Here is a 22,001-nt window from a genome sequence, read left to right on the forward strand (position 1 = left end):
ACGATTCAGGATCGACACAGTACACAAGACGATTCAGGATCGACACAGTACACAAGACGATTCAGGATCGATACAGTGTACAAGAAGTTCCAGGACCAACACAGTACAGTGAGTGCACAAGACAATCCAGGATCGTTCCAGTGCACAAGCCAATCCAGGAAGGACAGAGTCATATGACAATCCAGGATCGTTCCAGTGCACAAGCCAATCCAGGAAGGACAGAGTCATATGACAATCCAGGATCGTTCCAGTGCACAAGCCAATCCAGGAAGGACAGAGTGCACAAGCCAATCCAGGAAGGACAGAGTGCACAAGCCAATCCAGGAAGGACAGAGTCATATGACAATCCAGGACAGATCATATTCTAATCAATAATTATTTGAATACTGCTTTTGTGCATGTGTATGTCTGTGCATTCTATTTTTGTGATCCAATCTCTCTTACCCTTTCTCCGAAGTGTTTCCTGTGCAGGTTAGCTGACATACCCCCTAGATGCGATGTCCGTGCCCCAAGTGGAAATCTAATTAGCATAATACAAAAAATCCCCATCAGTATCCGTCTGTTTAAGAAAGAGATATCAGTTTTTTGGGCATGTTCTGCGTCTCAATCCATTGCATCAGCCAATGGCGGCCTTCCGCATCTTTGGTGGAAGGTGGCCGAGCTATAGCAGTGTTTTTTCAGACCATGAGATATTCAGAAAATCGGTCTTCTCACGAAAACGTTTGTAGCATCCAAAATAATATGACCACTCTATGGAAAGAGGAGTTTTGCTCTACGCCCCCCCACCCTCCGTCTGAACTCGGTACCACGGATCTGCCAACTTCTGTTTGTAGTTTGGGCTAAACGCTAATATGACCCCTCTATGGATGCACACACATGCCTCACAAGACTTGTACCAGTTAAAACATTTTATGGATGTATATATGGAAGTAGTTTAGTGCCTAAAGAAATGTGTTAAATATGTGTAAAAAAATGTATAGTTTTCTGATTTTTCTTATTTCTCTCAGATGTAGGACAGACACTTCAAGACAGACTATCTTTAGATTTGTTTATGACTATCTGTTTTTCCATGTATGAATCTGTTCAATGTGTTTGTTTCTATAGGCTAATAGCAGTAAGATCAAATTCAATGTTTCATCAAATAATTTTTTTATATATATTTTTGATAGCTAAAGGGGTCCTAAAATTCAAAATCTAATAGCTAATGGTACATGGTATGAACATCTTAAAACAATTCCATATGTTAGCTTAGTAGAACTCCACTCCCCCCAGTTTAGACTCTTAAGGATTTGTGTGTTACTAGCACCCTCTTCTGGATTCCTGGAGGAACAACAGACATACAAATCAGACATACTGCCAAACTCAACAAATATCTCATTCTGTGGTACCTGAATTGAAAGTCAGATCTCTCTCTCTCTTTATCTTTCTCTCACCCTCTCTCACTCTACTTTTTGAGAATAAATAAATCTACCAATGACATTACTTTTCCCTTTTGTTTATTTACATTAAACATTGAAAATGTAATTCTAATATACAAATGAACTGTTCATGTCACTTGCTGCAGGATCAATATTACACTTTATTATTATTCCAAATGTGAGATAGTAAAGGTATTATGAGGTACAGACTGTAGATGATACACTACATGACCAAAAGTATGTGGACATCTGCTCGTCGAACTCCTCATTCCAAAATCATGGGCATTAATATAGAGTTGGTCCCTCCTTTGCTGCTATAACAGCCTCCACTCTTCTGGGTAGTCTTTCCACTAGATGTTGGAACATTGTTGTGGGGACTTGCTTCCATTCAGTCACAAGAGCATTAGTGAGGTCGGGCACTGGTGTTGGGCGATTAGGTCTGGCTCCCAGTTCTTCCACCGCAATCTCGACAAACCATTTCTTTATGGACCTCGCTTTTTGCAAGGGGGCATTGTCATGCTGAAACAGGAAAGGACCTTCCCCAAATTGTTGCCACAAAGGTGGAAGCACAGAATCGTCTACAATGTCATTGTATGCTGTAGAGTTAAGATTTCCCTTCACTGGGAAAAAATAACAAAAAACAGCCCAGACCATTATTCCTCCTCCGCCAAACTTTACAGTTGCCACTATACGTTGGGACAGGTAGCATTCTCCTGGCATCCGCCAAACCCAGATTTGTCCGTCGGACTGCCAGATGGTGAAGCGTGATTCATCACTCCAGATAACGCATTTCCACTGCTCCAGTGTCCAATGGCGGCAAGCTTTACTGCACTCCTGCCGACGCTTGGCATTGCGCATGGTGATCTTAGGCTTGTGTGCGAGTTCTCGGCTATGGAACCCATTTCATGAAGCTCCCGACGAACAGTTCTTGTGCTGACGTTGCTTCCAGAGGCAGTTTGGAACTCGGTAGTGAGTGTTGCAACCGAGGACAGACGATTTTTACGCACTACGTGCCTCAGCACCTGTTCTGTGAGCTTGTGTGGCCTACCACTTCACGTCTGAGCTGTTGTTGCTCCTAGACGTTTCCACTTCACTATAACAGCACTTACAGTTGACCGGGGCAGCTCTAGTAGGGCAGAAATTTGACAAACTGACTTGTTGGAAAGGTGGCATACTATGACGGTGCCACGTTGAATGTCACTGAACTCTTCAGTAAGGCCATTCTACCGTAAATGTTTGTCTATGGAGATTGCATGGCTGTGTGCTCGATTTTATACACCTGTCAGCAACGGGTGTGGCTGAAATAGCCGAATCCACTAATTTGAAGGGGTGTCCACATACTTTTGTATATAAAGTGTATAACTAGCACATCATGAGAAAAATATGAAAAAATACAATGAAAATGTACATAAACAATGACTGTATAATATTTCAACAAAAACGTATTGGATTAGATGGTCCCTGTCCAGATTATTTGACATAAAGAAATAAGTGATCAGGAAAGTCAATTTAGACAAAAATGTGTTTTAAAAGTTGAGCTTGATTGAGCTCACACGGTGCATTGAGTGGGGAATGTTAATACATTTGCACTTTTCCATTTAGCTCAATAATCACCTATTGTTCCAACACAAAGAAATATATGAATTCCAAATGAAATATATAATACAAATGTCCTCTAATGTATATATATGTAAATATTTATATTAATAATGAGACATTCCAATATATAGTTAGAGGCAATAATATACCACCAAAAATACAATTGAAAACAATTATTTGAGACTAGCCAGAGGAAAAACAAACAGTAATGTATCAATGTTTAAACATTCTTCCAGACAAAGTTTTTTTACTGAATTAAGTAATAAAGGAGTTTGAAGTACAAGTAATGAACTAATTAGATAAACTAATCATATAATATATTAGGGTTTACATATAAAATAATGGTCTGTGGTTTAATTCATCCTAACACTCCCCATCCAGATCATAGCATTTGTGTGTATTTTAGTTTTGATAGTGGTTAAACTCACATACGTTTCCAGAGTTAGCAACATCAAAGTTCAAGGGAAATGGGATAGTAAAACATGAGTTCAGGGATGTTTGAAGTCAATAGATATTACTTTTAAAATAGTATTTGATGCATTTACAAAAAAAGGTTTTTCATTAAGTTTTTCATTAAGTATTTTTCATTACCCTTTTTAATAGCTTGAGTAATGCTTTATTTATATTGTTTCTTTCATTTTGGTTAAATATTAGACACGACAAACCCTTACATGCCAGGCTTCTAGGGTCCCCTTGAGCATAGTATCACACCATACAGAGCATGTTGAGAATAGGAATATGTAACTAACTTTAGTATAGTATCACACCATACAGAGCATGTTGAGAATAGGAATATGTAACTAACTTTAGTATAGTATCACACCATACAGAGCATGTTGAGAATAGGAATATGTAACTAACTTTAGTATAGTATCACACCATACAGAGCATGTTGAGAATAGGAATATTTAACTAACTTGTAAAGAGCTGGGATACATAAAACTGTAAACCCCACAGAAATGCAAACACCTGTATTAGTTCTATAACAATAAATGAAAATGAAATACACGTTATAATATACCTGTTGTATTCTATGTTTCCCTGCATACACACCCTTAATGCTCATCATTAGGAGAGTCTATTAGAAAATGAAGTCAAAGGAAGTTTTGAGTTTTCATTCGACTCAAGAAATATTTGATTGAGTCCCCTGTCCTGCTGATGGTCCACAGCTCCCTCTGTGCTGTGACTAGGAGTTTACTTGGATCGGTGGTGGAGTTGCATGCTCGTTATCAAGAGAAATCTATCCAAAGTCCAGTTATCCATTGTTTGTTGTATCCCATTCTTAGGTGGTGGAAACATAGAAATAGAGACTCACAGAACTCATTCTAGTTCTGTGGGTGGAACTCTTTTCCACTGCCTTCCAGTCCAACGTAATAAGTCCTGGGTCATAACCCTCAGGTTGTGGGTTGTACAATACAGTTTCCAGTTTTAGAAACAGCCCCATTAGCCAATCAGCTAGCAGCGTGGCAGGTCTACTTGGTCTTCTGGGAGCCAATCATCACCTTGGAGACGAAGTTGACAATGGCGCTGGCGGGCTGCTCGGGGTCGTGCTCGGCAAACAGGTGGCACACATTGTCCTGCCCACTGCCCGTCTTCCTCGCCACAAAGCCAAAGATCTTTGCTGAAGTGCAGCCATCTTTTTTGCACCTAAGAATGGTTGGGGGAAAGAACACAAGAAGAACATACGGTCAGCAAGGTGTCATACAAACAGTATAAAGTGATGATATTAGCCCCACCGTACTCTTATTTCAAATTATGTTTATTCTGTCATCTTTACTCACTTCCGATCTTGAGGATCCAATGCACAGAAGATGACAGTGTTCACTGCATAATGCCTTCTGAAGAATAACCTGGAAAGAAGAGGGGGAGGAGGGAAAAAGAGAAATGCATATTATTACTGTATACTACTTTACTTTTGACACTACTTTATCAACGCACATAAATGCTAACCAGAACAATTGTTGATTCTGTTTTGCTAGTCTCCAGTGAGTTTTGTTAAATATTTTGCTAATGGGTTTCCAATCCCTTTCATAAGTATTGTTGTTAACCCATATGTATCATTTTATATTAGCTTTATATGCATTCCTAATGTGACCATACATATTATGTGTGTGTTTGTGTTCTTCTTTCTGTCTGTATATTCTCCATGACTCACTTCCTCTGGTTGTCGGTGAGGGTGATACCCTGTGAGGAGACTTTGAAGTGGACCACGGTGGAGGTGGGCAGAGGGTCTGAACCCAGAGGGTCTGAGCCCAGCGTCACACTGGTGGCCTTCTGCACAGCCTGGTACCCCGTCAGAGACTCCATCTCCACCGAGCCCAGGAACCACACGTTACATGCTGCAGAGAAACATACATGTTACTCACTGATGAAACACACACAGGAACCACACAGTACACACTGCAAGACCAAATACATGTTATCTACACAATCACTAAGGAACCGAGGCTGCTGTTGTTGTTGCCCAATACTTCATTATGAGCCTTTAATATAATCCCCATTGATTCATCTAATAGTCATGCACCTGTATAAACATGTGCGTAATGATGATTTGTGGTTAGTAAAAGGATTTAAGCCCTACCTGCTCCTTGTTTGAGCAGCTCAGCAGCAGAGTTGGTGATAGATTGTGTAGTAGTATTCTCCACCATGTCTTCAAGAGGATCTATGGACATTGGGGGGCAAAAAATATTTTCTATACAATGTAATGAAGAAAGTGATAAAGGAGGGATAAAGGAGGCATTGATATATCACTGAATTAATCTCTCTACTGGCCCTGCCACTGATGACGTGGGTTTATAGCTACCATGTAGAGGCAATTCATCTAAGTTGACAAGAGTTGCATGCACAGGCTAATAAATCACATAATTTACGGTACCAGTCAAAAGTTTAGACACACATTCTTCTACATTGTAGAATAATAGTGAAGACATCAAAACTATGAAATAACACATATGGAATCACGTAGTAACCAAAAAAGTGTTAAACAAATCAAAATATATTTTATTTTGAAAGCTGTCATCAAGGCAAAGGGTGGCTACTTTGAAGAATCTCAAATATAACATATATTTTGATTTTTTTAACACTCTTTTGGTTACTACATGATTCCATATGTGTTATTTCATAGTTTTGATGTCTTCACTATAATTCTACAATGTATAAAATAGTAAACAATTTATAAAAACCCTTGAATGAGTAGGTGTGTCCAAACTTTTGACTGTATATATATATATCATTCTAAACTGCACTGCAATTTATAGCCCTGTCACATTTAGTTGCACAGAGAGAAGAGAGAGTAGTGTTAATTTCTCTCGCTTTTCCACGGGACACAATATGTTTTGTCATATACAACACTCTCTGTGTGAATGTAAAATCTGTTCTGTTGATGATACTAAGATGTAGCTTCTCACCTCTGTCAGGTATGATGAGTTTGCAGGGCAGGGCCAGGGGAGTAATTGAGTGCTGGCACACCAACGCTGTTAAACTTCCTGGAAAACAAAAACAATAGAAAACACACTATAAACATCATAGCAATTTAGAGTTGTGATGAGCTTTCAACATAAGGTCTGAAGGTCTGAAGCGCAGTTGTGTTGATTATCCAGTAGAGGGAACTCTGAAACATGTCAAATTATGTAGCTGGTTACACAGAGTAACCAGCAGAGGTCCCCACTGTTTTACCACTGTCCTCAATCGAGTATGTTAAGTGTGCTAGAGAAGAGACACTCACCAAAGTAGGGTTCATTGGGACAGCCCTTCAACCGAACTCCTTTCTGTGAACATTCAATCAGGAAGTGACGGACCAGCTCATTGGACAGATCTCCTCCTATCAGAAAGAGAGAGACAGCGAGAGAGAGAGAGAGAGAGAGAGAGAGAGAACGTTATGATACACAGTAGTTTAATAAATGCTCATAACATGTGTATAACCCGTAACAATGCACTATACCTGTTGGCTGTAATGAGGGTTAGGGTTTGTGTTACCGGTGTCTAAGTTCTATTACCCCTGTTAACTCCTATTCCTGAATTCTAAGAGTTACATAAATCTTATCCAATCATTGCTGAGATAAGTGTTATTATGATTTAACAACAGCGTGTCCGAGGGGCATGAGGACCTGAGGAATGTCCTCCAGTACAAAGGGACCTGAGAAAATCCTTCATCTGGAGTCGGCTCGGGATTCAATCTCTTACGGAGTCACAAAGTAAAGCTGAAGGTGTGGAGAGGGACTGCGTCATAATGTTACTATAGGTGCTAGCCTTCTGCAAGCTTAGGGGGCGAGCGACACCAGAACAAAAGGAGAAAGGGGTCAGGGCTCAGTGGGTTGTGCTCTGGGCTGGGCATAGGGGCACCAGTGTCGTTCAGCGTGCTGTGTTTTAGGGACCACCCGCTGTAGATGTCTGACTGACAACACTTTCACTCGATTCTACATGTAAGATTGATGCACACTCGATTTGGAAATTACGGCCTGCACTCTTTCCCAGAGAGCAACACAAACACATTCCAGGAGTGTTCACATTAGTTGATCATGTTCCTTTGGGTTAGTGTTAGGGCTGGCACAATTACCGTATAATTATGTAATAAACGATTCTGGATGAAGACATTCATGAAAATAAAATAACCGTCATAAGTGTAAATTTGTTTGGAATGAACAGCTGACTGAAGATGTGACGGCCGGGCATTCGTGCGGTTGAGTCCGTTTCAGCGGTAACATGAACTCTTAACAATGTGATTCAACTTTGTTGCTCCTTGCTGAAACAAGCAAGGTGTTGTAGCAAACAAGTCTTTGGTTGCCTAGGAAACGCCCCCCTCCCTGCAGCAGCAGGATCGGAGGAGAAGAGCTTTTAAAAAAACGATTAAAAGATAACCCTTTTTTTTTCTATTCAAACAATTATAACGTTGACCGTGGTCATTTGGCTGACCAAGATGACCAATAACAATCATCCAAAATTCCATGAACGTCACAGCCCTAGTTAGGGTAGAAGTTTGGGGTAAAAAATATCAAGCTTAGTGTTCTGTAGGCCTATTCCTAGAAATATGTCTGAATATGACTTCAGATTATCATAATGATTTGTCTTTTCTTTAGAAGTCCCTTATGTTTGTTTTCAATTGAAATATAGCCAGATTCACATACCGCCCCAACAGATCCACAGATGACGCAATCTCAATCACACTCCACACTGCCCTTTACCACTTGGACAAAAGGAACACCTATGTGAGAATGCTGTTCATTGACTACAACTCAGCGTTCAACACCATAGCACTCACAAATCTCATCACTAAGCTAAGGATCCTGGGACTTAACACCTCCCTCTGCAACTTGATCCTGGACTTCCTGACGGGCCACCCCCAGGTGGTAAGGGTAGACAACAACACATCTGACAACACACGCTGATCCTCAACACCGGGGCCCCTCAGGGGTGTGTGCTTAGTGCCCTCCTGAACTCCCTGTTCACCCACGACTGCGTGGCCAAGCAGGACTCCAACACTATCATTAAGCTTGCTGACTACACGATAGTGGTAGGCCTGATCACCGACAGTGATGAGACAGCCTATAGGGAGGAGGTCAGAGACCTGGTAGTGTGGTGCCAGGACAACAACCTCTCCCTCAATGCTGATCGTGGACTATAGGAAAAGGAGGGCCGGACAGGCCCCCATTAACATCGAAGTGGCTGAAGTGGAGCGGGTCGAGAGTTTCAAGTTCCTTGGTGTCCACATCACCAAATAAGTATCATAGTATGGCAACTGCTCGGCATCTGACCGTAAGGCGCTACATCCCTGGGGCCAAGCTTCCTGCCATCCAGGACCTATATACTAGGCGGTGTCAGAGGAATTCCCAAAAAATTGCCAAAGACTCCAGTCACCCAAGTCATAGACTGTTTGTTCTCTCTGTCACCGCACGGCAAGAAGTACATGAGCACCAAGTCTAGCACCAAGTCTAGCACCAAAAGGCTCCTTAACAGCTTCTACCCCCAATCCATTAGACTGCTGAACAACGAATCAAATGGCCACCCGGACTATTTGCATTGTTTTTACACCACTGATATTCGCTGTTAATTATCTATGCATAGTCACTTTACAAATTACCTTGACTAACCTGTATCCCCGCACATTGACTCGGTACCGGTATACCCTGTATATAGCCTCGTTATTGTTATGTCATTTTCTTGTGTTACTTTCTGATTAGATTACATTTTTTTACTTTAGTTTATTTAGGAACTATTTTCTTAACTCTATTTCTTTAACTGCATTATTGGTTAAGGGCCTGTAAGTAAGCATTTCACGAAAAGGTCTACACCTGTTGTATTCGGCGCATGTGACAAATGCAATTTGATTTGATTTGAAATGGCATCGGCCATAAAAAAAAGACATTAGTTCCAGGAAGAGCTGCATGCCATGAACAAAGCAACATATTGCATGACAGGCTATTTCTGAATTGAATTGTGGCTGTATTTCAATGTTCTTTTTAAAACATTAACTGTGCTGAAAAACTCCCCAGTCCTTAACGATTACAAGCATACCCATAACATGATGCAGCTACCACTATGCTTTAAAATATGGAGATTGGTACTCAGTAATGTGATGTACTGGATTTGTCCCAAACATAAAACGTTGTTGTCACGGTCGTGAGGAGAGACGGACCAAGGCGCAGCGTGATTGGAGTTCCACATCTTTATTTTAGTGAAACTTAAACAAACCAAGAAACAAACAACGACCGGGAAGTAACGAAGTGCTACATGCACTCACTCAAAACAATATCCCACAAACACAGGTGGGAAAATGGCTACCTAAATATGATCACCAATTAGAAGCAACGAATACCAGCTGCAAATGGGGAGGGGTAGGGGGGTGACTAGTGTCGGCGGCAGCTCCGTGGGCGGTGCGGCCATGGAGCTGGGTTGGTTGCCATGCCTGGACTGGGCACCGGCGCAGAGGATAGCTCCGGCCTTGGAGCGGGACTGGACACCCGCCCGGACCGGGCATCGGTGCAGAGGAAGACTCCTGCCATGGAGCGGGGCTGGACACCATGCCTGGACTGGGCACCGGCGCAGAGGAAGGCTCCTGCCATGGAGCGGGACTGGACACCGTGCCTGGACTGGGCACCGGCGCAGAGGAAGGCTCCTGTCTTGGAGCGGGACTGGGCACCGTGCATGGACTGGGCACCGGCGCAGAGGAAGGCTCCTGCCATGGAGTGGGACTGGACACCGTGCCCGGACTGGGCACCGGCACAGAGGAAGGCTCCGGCCTTGGAGCTGGACTGGACACCGTGCCTGGACTGGACACAGGCGCAGAGGAAGGCTCCTGCCCTGGAGCGGGACTGGACACTGTACCCCTACTGGGCATCGGCGCAGAGGAAGGCTCCGGCTTTGGAGCTGGACTGGACACCGGCGCAGAGGAAGGCTTCTACCCTGGAGCTGGACAGGACACCGTGCCTGGACTGGACACCTTTGCAGAGGAAAGCTCCTGCCCTGGAGCGGGACTGTTGAGGAGCACTGGAGGCCGGGTGCGGGGACCTGGCACCGGACGTACCGGGCTGGGGAGACGCACTGGAGGCCTGGTGCGTGGAGCCGGCACAGGTGGCACCGGACTGGTGACACGCACTTCAAGGCGAGTGCGGGGAGCTGGCACAGGAAGTACCGGACTGGGGAGGCGCACTGGCGGCCTGGTGCGTGGAGCCGGCACAGGTGGCACCGGACTGGGGAGGCGCACTTAAGGACGAGTGCGGGGAGCTGGCACAGGACGTACCGGACTAGGGAGGCGCACTGGAGGCCTGGTGCGTGGAGCCGGCACAGGTGGCACCGGACTGGTGACACGTACTTCAGGGTGAGTGCGTGGAGCTGGCACAGGACGTTCCGGACTGGGGAGGCGCACTGGAGGCCTGGTGCGTGAAGCTGGCACAGGTGACACCGGACAGGTGACACGTACTTCAGGGTGAGTGCGGGGAGCTGGCACAGGATGAACCGGACTGGGGAGGCGCACTGGCGTTCTGGTGCGTGGAGCCGGCACAGGTGGCACCGGACTGGTGACACACACTTCAGGAAGGGTGCAGAGAGCTGCCACAGGACTCACCAGACTGCTTACAGGCTCTTTAGGTCGGATGCCGTGCAGAACACACCTACATAACATTTCTCTCATCTCTATCTCTCTCCCAACTTCTCCATCGCCTCCCTGACGGTCTTTGGCTCTTCAGGGTGAGTACGGGGAGCTGGCACAGATGGCACCGGACTGATGACCCACTCTTCCACTCTCCGCTGCTCCACCAGCCACCCCTCGTGCCCCCCCCCCCCCCCCCCCCCCCAAAAAAAAAAACGTGGGGTTTCTGTGGATGCGGTCCCCGGCGTCGTTGTTGTCCATCCACCTTCCTCGGTGTCTCCTTCCAAGGAAGAGTCTCACAACCTCCCATAATTTCTTCCCAGGTCCAAAACTCCTTTACCTCCGTCACACACTGCTTGGTCCTTGCTTGGTGGGATATTCTGTCATGGTCGTGAGGAGAGAGGGACCCAGGCCCAGCGTGATTGGAGTTCCACATCTTTATTTTAGTGAAACTTAAACAAACCAAGAAACAAACAACGACCGGGAAGTACCGTAGTGCTACATGCACTCACTCAAAACAATATCCCACAAACACAGGTGGGAAAATGGCTACCTACAGTGGGGAGAACAAGTATTTGATACACTGCCAATTTTGCAGGTTTTCCTACTTACAAAGCATGTAGAGGTCTGTAATTTTTATCATAGGTACACTTCAACGGTGAGAGACGGAATCTAAAACAAAAATCCGGAAAATCACATTGTATGATTTTTAAGTAATTAATTAGCATTTTATTGCATGACATAAGTATTTGATCACCTACCAACCAGTAAGAATTCCGGCTCTCACAGACCTGTTAGTTTTTCTTTAAGAAGCCCTCCTGTTCTCCACTCATTACCTGTATTAACTGCATCTGTTTGAACTCGTTACCTGTATAAAAGACCCCTGTCAACACACTCAATCAAACAGACTCCAACCTCTCCACAATGGCCAAGACCAGAGAGCTATGTAAGGACATCAGGGATAAAATTGTAGACCTGCACAAGGCTGGGATGGGCTACAGGACAATAGGCAAGCAGCTTGGTGAGAAGGCAACAACTGTTGGCGCAATTATTAGAAAATGGAAGAAGTTGAAGATGACGGTCAATCACCCTCGGTGTGGGGCTCCATGCAAGATCTCACCTCGTGGGGCATCAATGATCATGAGGAAGGTGAGGGATCAGCCCAGAACTACACGGCAGTGCCTGGTCAATGACCTGAAGAGAGCTGGGACCACAGTCTGAAAGAAAACCATTAGTAACACACTACGCCGTCATGGATTAAAATCCTGCAGCTCACGCAAGGTCCCCCTGCTCAATCCAGCGCATGTCCAGGCCCGTCTTCTGAAGTTTGCCAATGACCATCTGGATGATCCAGAGGAGGAATGGGAGAAGGTCATGTGGTCTGATGAGACAAAAGTAGAGCTTTTTGGTCTAAACTCCACTCGCCATGTTTGTAGGAAGAAGAAGGATGAGTACAACCCCAAGAACACCATCCCAACCGTGAAGCATGGAGGTGTAAATATCATTCTTTGGCGATGCTTTTCTGCAAAGGGGACAGGACGACTGCACCGTATTGAGGGGAGGATGGATGGGGCCATGTATCGCGAGATCTTGGCCAACAACCTCCTTCCCTCAGTAAGAGCATTGAAGATGGGTCGTGGCTGGGTCTTCCAGCATAACAACGACCCGAAACACACAGCCACGGCAACTAAGGACTGGCTCCGGAAGAAGCATCTCAAGATCCTGGAGTGGCCTAGCCAGTCTCCAGACCTGAACGCAATAGAAAATCTTTGGAGAGAGCTGAAAGTCCGTATTGCCCAGCGACAGCCCCGAAACCTGAAGGATCTGGAGAAGGTCTGTATGGAGGAGTGGGCCAAAATCCCTCCTGCAGTGTGTGCAAACCTGGTCAAGAACTACAGGAAACGTATTATCTCTGTAATTGCAAACATAATTGTTTAATAATCTCTTAATAATCTCTGTAATTGCAAACAAAAATCGAGGCTCTGTTCTAGGTCCTGCCTATAAATGGGCATGATACGTATTAGTATACATGCACGTCATACACCTTCCCCTAGATGTCAAGAGGCAGTGAGAGAAGAAATGGAGTGTTTATCTTGGTCTGAGATGGAATAAATCCTCTTGGAATGACGTGTCACCCATTTCCTGTTTTCTGGAAAGCGCGAGGTTGGACCTGGAATTGCCTTCTGAAAAGCTTTCGTTATAGGCGACTACTATCTCCGGCTTTGATTTTATTTGATACATGTGACAATATCATCGTAAAGTATGTTTTTTCAATATAGTTTTATTAGACTATTGAAATTTATTCGGGACGTTAGGCGTGTTGCGTTGTGTGCCTTTGTTCAGGAAGGAGAGATTCGCGCCACTTGGCTAGTGCGCTTGCTAATTCAAGAGGGAAAAAGGACGTTCTAAATCCAAACAACGATTGTTCTTGACAAAGGACCTCTTGTACAACATTCTGATCGAAGCTCAACAAAGCAGGACCCATTTTATGATGCTATTTCATATATCTGTCAAACTGTGTACTATTAGTTTTGCGCCCAGGTTTTGGGTACTCTCTCGCCATAACATAAGCCTTATGTCGTAATGAAGTTATTTTTAGAATTCTAACACGGCGATTGCATTAAGAACTAGTGTATCTATCATTTCCTATACAACATGTATTTTTTAGTTATGTTTATGAATAGCTATTTGGTCAGAATATGTGTGTCAGAAAAAGTGTCAGAAAAATATCCGGACGTTGTGGGAAAAAGTAGCTACGTTAGCACAATGTATAACCACTGATTTCAGCTCTAAATATGCACATTTTCGAACGAAACATAAGTGTATGTATAACCTGATGTTATAGGACTGTCATCTGATGACGCATATCAAGGTTAGTCAAAAATTATATATCTTTTGCTGGTTTGTTACGATCGCTAACTTTTGCTGCTGGGAAATGGCTTGTGTTTCTGGCTATTGTGGTAAGCTAATATAACGCTATATTGTGTTTTCGCTGTAAAACACTTAAGAAATCAGAAATATTGTCTGGAATCACAAGATGCCTGTCTTTCATTTGCTGTACACTATGTATTTTTCAGAAATGTTTTATGATGAGTATTTAGGTATTTGACGTTGGTGTCTGTAATTATTCTGGCTGCTTTCGGTGCAATTTCTGATTGTAGCTGCAATATAAACTATGATTTATACCTGAAATATGCACATTTTTCGAACAAAACATCGATTTATTGAATAACATGTTATAAGACTGTCATCTGATGAAGTTGTTTGTTGGTTAGTTTGGTTGGTTCTTGGTTAGTTAGGTTGGCTTTGTGCATGCTACCTGTGCTGTGAAAAATGTCTGTCCTTTTTTGTATTTGGTGGTGAGCTAACATAAATATACGTGCTGTTTTCGCTGTAAAACATTTAAAAAATCGGACATGTTGGCTGGATTCACAAGATGTGTACCTTTCATTTGCTGTATTGGACTTGTTAATGTGTGAAAGTTAAATATTTCTAAAAAATATATTTTGAATTTCGCACTCTGCCTTTTCAGTGGAATGTGGGAGGAGTTCCGCTGGGGGAACGCCAGAGCAGTACAGGTTATTGACTCAAGATATTTTAGCTTTTCATTTTTATTTAATTTGTAAAAATGTTGAAAAATATACATATTTACATTATTCTACTTTGACATTATAGGGTATTGTGTGTAGCCCAGTGACCAAAAGCAATCTCAATGTAATCCATCTTAAATTCAGGCTGTAACGCAACAAAATGTGGAAAAAGTAAAGGGGTGTGAATACTTTCTGAAGGCTCTGTATATGTACTGTTAAAGAGACTGAACATAGGATATGAAAGTATGTGAATGTATATTTTTCAACCAAGCATTGTTATGAACCAGATAATTGACCCTTTATTCTTTTGGGAAAAAATATGTTTATTACATTCTATTAAGATAACTGATCCTGAAACCAGGCATCTTAATCTTGTCTCATAATTTTCCTGTTCTACCGGAAACATTAAATGTTGTTTTTTTTATTACAGGAAATTTGCTTTAAAACTGCAACATTTTCTCAGCCTCATGGTAAAATGTGTAAATAGCATGAGATTAGCTATAAAACTGCAAATTCTTCTTTCTCCCCCATGGCAAAAAAACAAAAAGTTAAACTACAAAAAAAACCATTGTCCCAGGAGGTTGGACAACACATTGTTCGTGCGCGGCTTGCATGCAAGGCACACGTGATCTACCAGTGGACTGAACTTTTTTGTCGATCTGGTAAACAATTGGATAGGTCTTTATGATTCAACAGCATCACCTTCAATCTATCCTGATAGTATTTGAGTCACATATACAGTGCATTTGGAAAGTATTCAGACCGCTTGACTAATTTCCATATTTTGTTAAATTACAGCCTTATTCTAAAATTGATTAAATTGTGTTTTCCCTCATCAATCTACACACAATACTACATAATTACAAAGCAAATACATGTTTTTAGAATTATTTGCAAAAAAATGTAAATAAAAAAATGTCATATTACATTTACATACTGTAAGTATTCAGACCATTTAATCAGTACTTTGTTGAAGCACCTTTGGCAGCTATTACAGCCTCGAGTCTTGGGTATGGCGCTACAAGCTTGACACACCTGTATTTGGGGAGTTTCTCCAATTCTTCTCTGCATATCCTCTCAAGTTCTGTCAGGTTGGATGGGGAATGTCGCTGCACAGCTATTTTCAGGTCTCTCCAGAGATGTTAGATCGAGTTCAAGTCCGGGCTCAGGCTGGGCCACTCAAGGACATTCAGAGACTCGTCCCAATGCCACTCCTGCGTTGTCTTGGCTGTGTGCTTAGGGTCATTGTCCTGTTGGAAGGTGAACCTTCGCCCCAGTCTGAGGTCCTGAGCGCTCGGGAGCAGCTTCTCATCAACGAGCTCTCTGTACTTTGCTCCGTTCATCTTCCCCTCGATCCTGACTAGCCTCCCAGTCCCTGTCGCGGAAAAACATCCCCACAGCATGATGCTGCTACCCCCATGCTTCACCGTAGGGATGGTGCCAGGTTTCCTCCAGACGTGATGCTTGGCATTCAGGCCGAGGAGTTCAATTGTGATTTCATCAGACCAGAGAATCTTGTTTCTCATGGTCCAAAAGTCTTTAGGTGCTCTTTTGTCAAACTCCAAGTGGGCTGTCATGTGCCTTTTATTGAGGAGTGGCTTCCATCTGTTCACTCTACCATAAAGACCTGATTGATGGAGTGCTGCAGAGATGGTTGTCCTTCTGGAAGGTTCTCCCGTCTCCATAGGGGAACTCTGGAGCTCTGTCAGAGTGACCATCGGGTTCTTAGTCACCTCCCTGACCAAGGCCCTTCTCCCCCGATTGTTCAGTTTGGCCGGATGACCAGCTCTAGAAGAGTCTTGTTGCAACCAAACTTCTTCCATTTAAGAATGATGGAAGCCACTGTGTTCTTTTGGACCTCCATTGCTGCAGAACTTTTTTGCTATCCTTTCGCAGATCTGTGGACAATCTACGGACAATTCCTTTGACCTAATGGCTTGGTTTTTGCTGACATGCATTGTCAACTGTTGGATCTTATATAGACAGTTGTGTACCTTTTCAAATCATGTCCAATCAATTGAATTTACCACAGGTGGACTCCAATAAAGTTGTAGAAACATCTCAAGGATGATCAATGGAATCAGGATTCACCTGAGCTCAATTTTGAGGCTCATAGCAAAGGGTCTGAATAAGGTATTTATGTTTTTTATTTTAAATACGTTTGCAAAAATTTCAAAAACCTGTTTCGTTTTATCATTATGGGGTATCGTGTGTAGATTGATGAGGGAAAAGGTAATTTAATTCATTTTAGAATAAGGCTGTAACGTAACAAAATGTGGAAAAGGTGAAGGGGTCTGAGTACTTTCCGAATGCACTGTACATTGCCCGCACTGCCCATCCCCCACTGAAATGGACTCCAACATGGCTAGTTGCTGTTCAGCACGTGGACTTGTTTTAGTAGAAGACGCACTCGGCCTTACTGCTGCTGGATATTACTTGCAAGTAGCAACATTGGATATTTGCATTGATTATTGGTGTTATTGGTATAGCTAGAATGTGTAGTTATTTCTATAATGTTAGTAACATTTCATAAAACACTATTGTAGCCTGTGTATATTAGCCTAAAGAAAAGGATTAGGATTAGGAAGCGTGTACGTACACATGCATATACACACACTCTCATTCAAATACACACATACAAGGACACACAGATATGTAAATAGTGCCAGACATGCACTCAAACATATAAAGTTGGCCTTGCTGTTATGATTTTAGTTGTCCTTGATGTCCCTTGTTTTTTTTGCATTGTTGTTTTCTGTTTTCTTTTGTCTTTTTCTTTTTTCTCATGAGTTGATTTTCTTAGTTGTTGGTGCATTGCGGGGGGGGGGGTATGGGGGGGGTTCTTGGGGGTGGGGAATGGAATACAAAATAGATATTTTCTTGTTTGTTTCTTAGGGGCGTGACTGTGGGAGGGGTCTCGGATGGTTGAGGGACAGCTATGGGGAACTGTGGGGGGATCCTGGAGGGTTTGCGTCCCCGTTTTTTTTTGTCCTTGTGGGAGATCTGTCGACGTGCCCTTGAGAAGGGCGTTGACCCTGGATGCTTCTGTGTGTCGCACTGAATGGGAGTCTGTTGTCTGACTGGTGTGGTGTAGTTGTTGAGCGGCTTCACTGCAAGCTAATTGTACGTTTTGGATATTCAATGAAAAAAATGAAAAAAATGAAATAAAACATTTTGAGAAAAGAATGGAGCGGTAACATAAGGCACATTATGTGAACAAAACGTTCAGATTGAAGTATATTATAGAACACTATGTGTCTGACATGTATAATATGAAATCCTCTCATTTCCTTTTGTCACAGAAAATGTACAACTTTATCACTGGAGAAACTTGAATCAGAGACGGTAATCTACCAAGAGACTCAACAAACGATTACATTACTTCCTGTAATTTGCGTGTGCGCAAAGAAGATTCTTGCAGAAGTCAATGGAAAAGTGTCATGTTCTAAGTTACAGGAAGAAGCCTAATTGCATTTTGAGTCAAAGTTGGGTATCTTGTTTTTCTAATTTGCCTAGCTCGCGCAAGTCGAGGATTCTTCTGTCGACTACTTTCCATTCCATGTCCAGTCTCATAAGCGATATAAACAAAATAGTGAATAACTTAAGAACACGTTTATAAAGTTAGACATTAGTATATTGGCCTGTTCAATGTGGATTCTTCAATAGCATAACCAGTTTCATGTGTCTTTTATTGAAAACATGTGGTTATGGTAATGTTCGGTGTTAGGGTTGGTTAATGCTACAACACATTCATGAACATTACCCTGCACATATTGTGTAGACCTGGAGATATATTTGACTTCAGGAATGATGTTGAACCCTTGTTCGGATAAAACCTCTCTTGAATTAAACAATTGATCAGTCACTGTCACCCATACTCACCTATAGGTAAGCCTACTCTTGGCTGGCTGACTTTGAGAAAATGCAAACACAACACTATTTAGGATATCTAGTTTATTCAAATGGTATACTGACTCACTTTTTAAAGATATCCTGAACATGCTGCAAAGCAATTGTGGTCTTACAGGGACCGTGTTTATAGCGTATGTGGCCTATCCAGGGCTTTAAAACAAATCTAGACATAACTACTAGACATTTACACAATTGTATTTATTTCAACTTTCGTGCTACACAAAGATAAATAGAGTACAATTTCTAAACTAATCCAATCTGTTAGTTGGACCTAATGCACCTTTTACTGAAATGGTAACCCTGGCAGTCATTTTGATTGCAGATTGTGGGTAAATATAAGTTCACATTTTTGGATATCCCCAGTCAGGCTCGATTTCAATAGGAATTAGACATCACTTTGCAAGACAGCATAATGTGACTTGATGCTGGTTTTGCAGGTGACCAGCATATGCTGGTAGGCTGGTGACCAGCTTATGTGTCCAAAACACAGCGAAGGCTGGTCACTAGCAAAAAAACTGAAAATGCTGGTCACCAGAAAAAACACAGCAAAGTCTGGTTACCAGCAAAAACACAGTGAAGACTGGTCACCCGCCAAAACACAACAAAATCTGGTAACCAATGAAAACACAATGGAGGCTGGTCACCAGCCTATGCTGGTGTATGCTGTTTTTTTTCAGCCGGCATATGTCAAGTAAAGTAAGGCAAAAAGTATCTCTGGAGAAAGTCCTGAAATCTGTGCAGGTTTATAAAGACAGCATGTCTATTGTTTGTCTTGAAACACTAGCCGCCACATCTAAGACTAGTTGGCGAAGAGAAGGGCTGCTTGGCTCTATCATGATACTGCCCAGAAGAGAGACCCAAAGCTAGGAGATGTAGAGAGAGGGGACAGAGAGGTGACTATCATGTTCCCTCCATGGAAGTAAGGTCATAGGGGTGTAATAGTAGAGGCTTTTATGGTGATTGTTATTGTTAGATTCCCAGGATGCTGCCTCTCAGTTGGCTCATTCCATGATACCCCTGTTCTACTGGGGCAGAAAGGTTCTGGAAATAGGGTGGAACCTGCCTGTAGGCACAGATCTAGGATCAGCTTATCCTCCAACGATTCTAACAATGACCATGGGTGAACACAAAACGGACTTAGGTCAGCATATATGTGCTTCGTCAATCATCATCCTACTCCCATTTCCTACATCAAACAGGAACCGCTTTGAGTCGAACCAAAGCTCCGCCCATTTATATATTTCAGCCAATGCCTACCTCTCTTGGTCTGCTGCAGGACTGAGGGAGGGGGTGTGGCCACTTTCATGGCCAGCCCATAAGCACCTCTGAAGGAGTGGCTGTCGCGTACAATGAAACAACCAGGCTCTTTGTCCTTCAGGACTGAGATAGCTGAGAGGAGGAGAGGAGGAGAAGAGGAGTACAGAGTAAAGGAGTAAAGGAGGAAAGGAGGAAGATATTTTAACGATGGTGTCATGGATTATTGTGCAAATCGGAAACTCTGCTAAAACTGGACAAAATCACTTTCAACATGTTGAAGAGCATCATGGAAATTCAGCAGACAAAATACAGTTGGTAGACAAGACAAGTATTTCTTCATGTTTTTACCTTGGTCCCTGGAGATATCAGGCTTGTACCAGAATTTCGATGTGTCTTGCACAAATTTTACAGTCACCTGCTTGATGGCCAGGACATCTGAAAATACAGTATCACAAACAGACCAGAGGTTAGCCAATGCACAAAGACCTCAGGAATTCAAACACTACATTTAAAAGACATCCACATGTGGCAAATCCAAATTGACAGAGAACACTCACAGGGCAGTACCTAAAGGATACAGTACTGATTACCTTCTTTAAAGTATTGCACCAACCCAAGCCATTGGCTCATATAAGTGATTGGCTATTGACTGCGCTAGCTTGAGGGTTACCTGGCAGAGGTAAGGCAGTGCCCGGCATCTGTGCAGAGGCTGAGAGGTCAGGCAGGACATTGGGGAAGGGGATACTGAGGGAGCTCCCGCTGTGTGGGCTGGAAAACCCGCTGGGGGCTGGGGAGGCCGTGCCCAGGGAGTGCTCCCCGTCTGACGCCCTCCTCTTCTCAGGCAGCAGCGGAGGCAAGGCCCCCTGGGCCTGGAGCTGCTGGTGCTGCTTGGTACGGATGGTGCCCTGCTGGTCCATGGAGCCAGACATCAACATGCCCCTCTCCATGCCTCCGTTCCCCAGAAGAGGAGAGGCAGAGACTGGGCAGTCGGCGGTGCCGTAGCTCCCCAGGCCTGAGTCGTCCTGCTCATCAAAGCTGTGTGCGGGGCTGTGGGTGAGGGCGTAGCGGGCCATGTGGCTCCGCTGGCTTCCCCGTGGGGAGCTGTGGGCATTGGGGGCCGGGTGGGGATGCATGGGAGGGGAGTGGTGTCCGTAGTCTAGGGACATGGAGTGGGGAAGGGGGTGCCTGGGGGTGGGGCAGGTGCTGAGGGAGGCGTGGCGGCTCAGGAGGGCTCTGTCCTCTGGCCAGGGCTGACCCGTGGAGGGGCTGGAGAAAGGAGGAAGAACACCAAAATTAGAAGATAATCAAAAACACATCTATAATCAAACTGTACGACCATAACGTATTTTCAGAACATGTAGCCTATAACCATAATTATACTGAACAAAAATATAAATACAACATGCCACAATTTCAATGATTTTACTGAGTTACAGTTCATATAAGGAAATCAATCAATTTAAATAAATAAATTAGGCCCTAATTTATGGATTTTACATGACTGGGCAGGGGAGGCCATAGGCCCACCCATTTGGGAGCCAGGCCCAGCCAATCAGAATGAGTTTTTCCCTACAAAAGGCCTGTATCACAGACAGAAGGTCTCCTCAGTTTCATCAGCTGCCCGGGTGGCTGGTCTCAGAATATCCCGCAGGGGAAGAAGCCAAATGTGTAGGTCCTGGGCTAGCATGGTTACACATGGTCTGCAGTTGTGAGGCTGGTTGGATGTACTGCCAAATTCTCTAAAATTACGTTGGAGGTGGCTTATGGTAGAGAAATTAACATCAAATTATCTAGCAACAGCTCTGGTGGACGTTCCTGCCATCAGCATGCCAATTGCACGCTCCCTCAAAACTTGAGACATGTGGCATTGTGTTATGTGACAGAACTGCACATTATAGAGTGGACTTTTATTGTCCCAAGCACAAGATGCACCTGTGTAATGATCATGCTGTTTAATCAGCTTCTTAGTATGCCACACCTGTCAGATGGATCGTTTATCTTGGCAAAAGGGAAATGCTGACTAACAGGGATGTAAACAAATTTGTGTCCAAAATTTGATAGAAATATGCTTTTTGTGCATGTGGAAAATTTCTTGGATCTTTATTTCAGCTCAGGAAAGATGGGACTAACGCTTTACATGTT

General features: G+C 43.4%; 1 protein-coding gene across 2 annotated transcripts in view; it reads right to left on the reverse strand.

Moving 5' to 3' along the window:
- Positions 1–1,479: 1,479 nt before the first annotated feature.
- The window catches only part of LOC129813990 (tensin-3-like), a 77,870-nt gene continuing 57,348 nt past the window's right edge, over positions 1,480–22,001 (reverse strand). For both annotated transcript variants that reach the window (XM_055866687.1, XM_055866686.1), the window contains exons 18-26: positions 20,530–21,125; positions 20,208–20,294; positions 19,860–19,991; positions 6,742–6,837; positions 6,425–6,502; positions 5,599–5,679; positions 5,173–5,356; positions 4,799–4,867; positions 1,480–4,664 (exon numbers count right to left, since the gene is read on the reverse strand). In XM_055866687.1, the coding sequence (XP_055722662.1) occupies positions 4,490–4,664; positions 4,799–4,867; positions 5,173–5,356; positions 5,599–5,679; positions 6,425–6,502; positions 6,742–6,837; positions 19,860–19,991; positions 20,208–20,294; positions 20,530–21,125 (1,498 nt within the window). In that variant the 3' untranslated portion in view covers positions 1,480–4,489. The remainder of the gene's footprint in view (positions 4,665–4,798; positions 4,868–5,172; positions 5,357–5,598; positions 5,680–6,424; positions 6,503–6,741; positions 6,838–19,859; positions 19,992–20,207; positions 20,295–20,529; positions 21,126–22,001) is intronic.

The sequence above is a fragment of the Salvelinus fontinalis genome, chromosome 17, assembly GCF_029448725.1.
Source record: "Salvelinus fontinalis isolate EN_2023a chromosome 17, ASM2944872v1, whole genome shotgun sequence".
NCBI classification, from domain to species: domain Eukaryota; kingdom Metazoa; phylum Chordata; class Actinopteri; order Salmoniformes; family Salmonidae; genus Salvelinus; species Salvelinus fontinalis.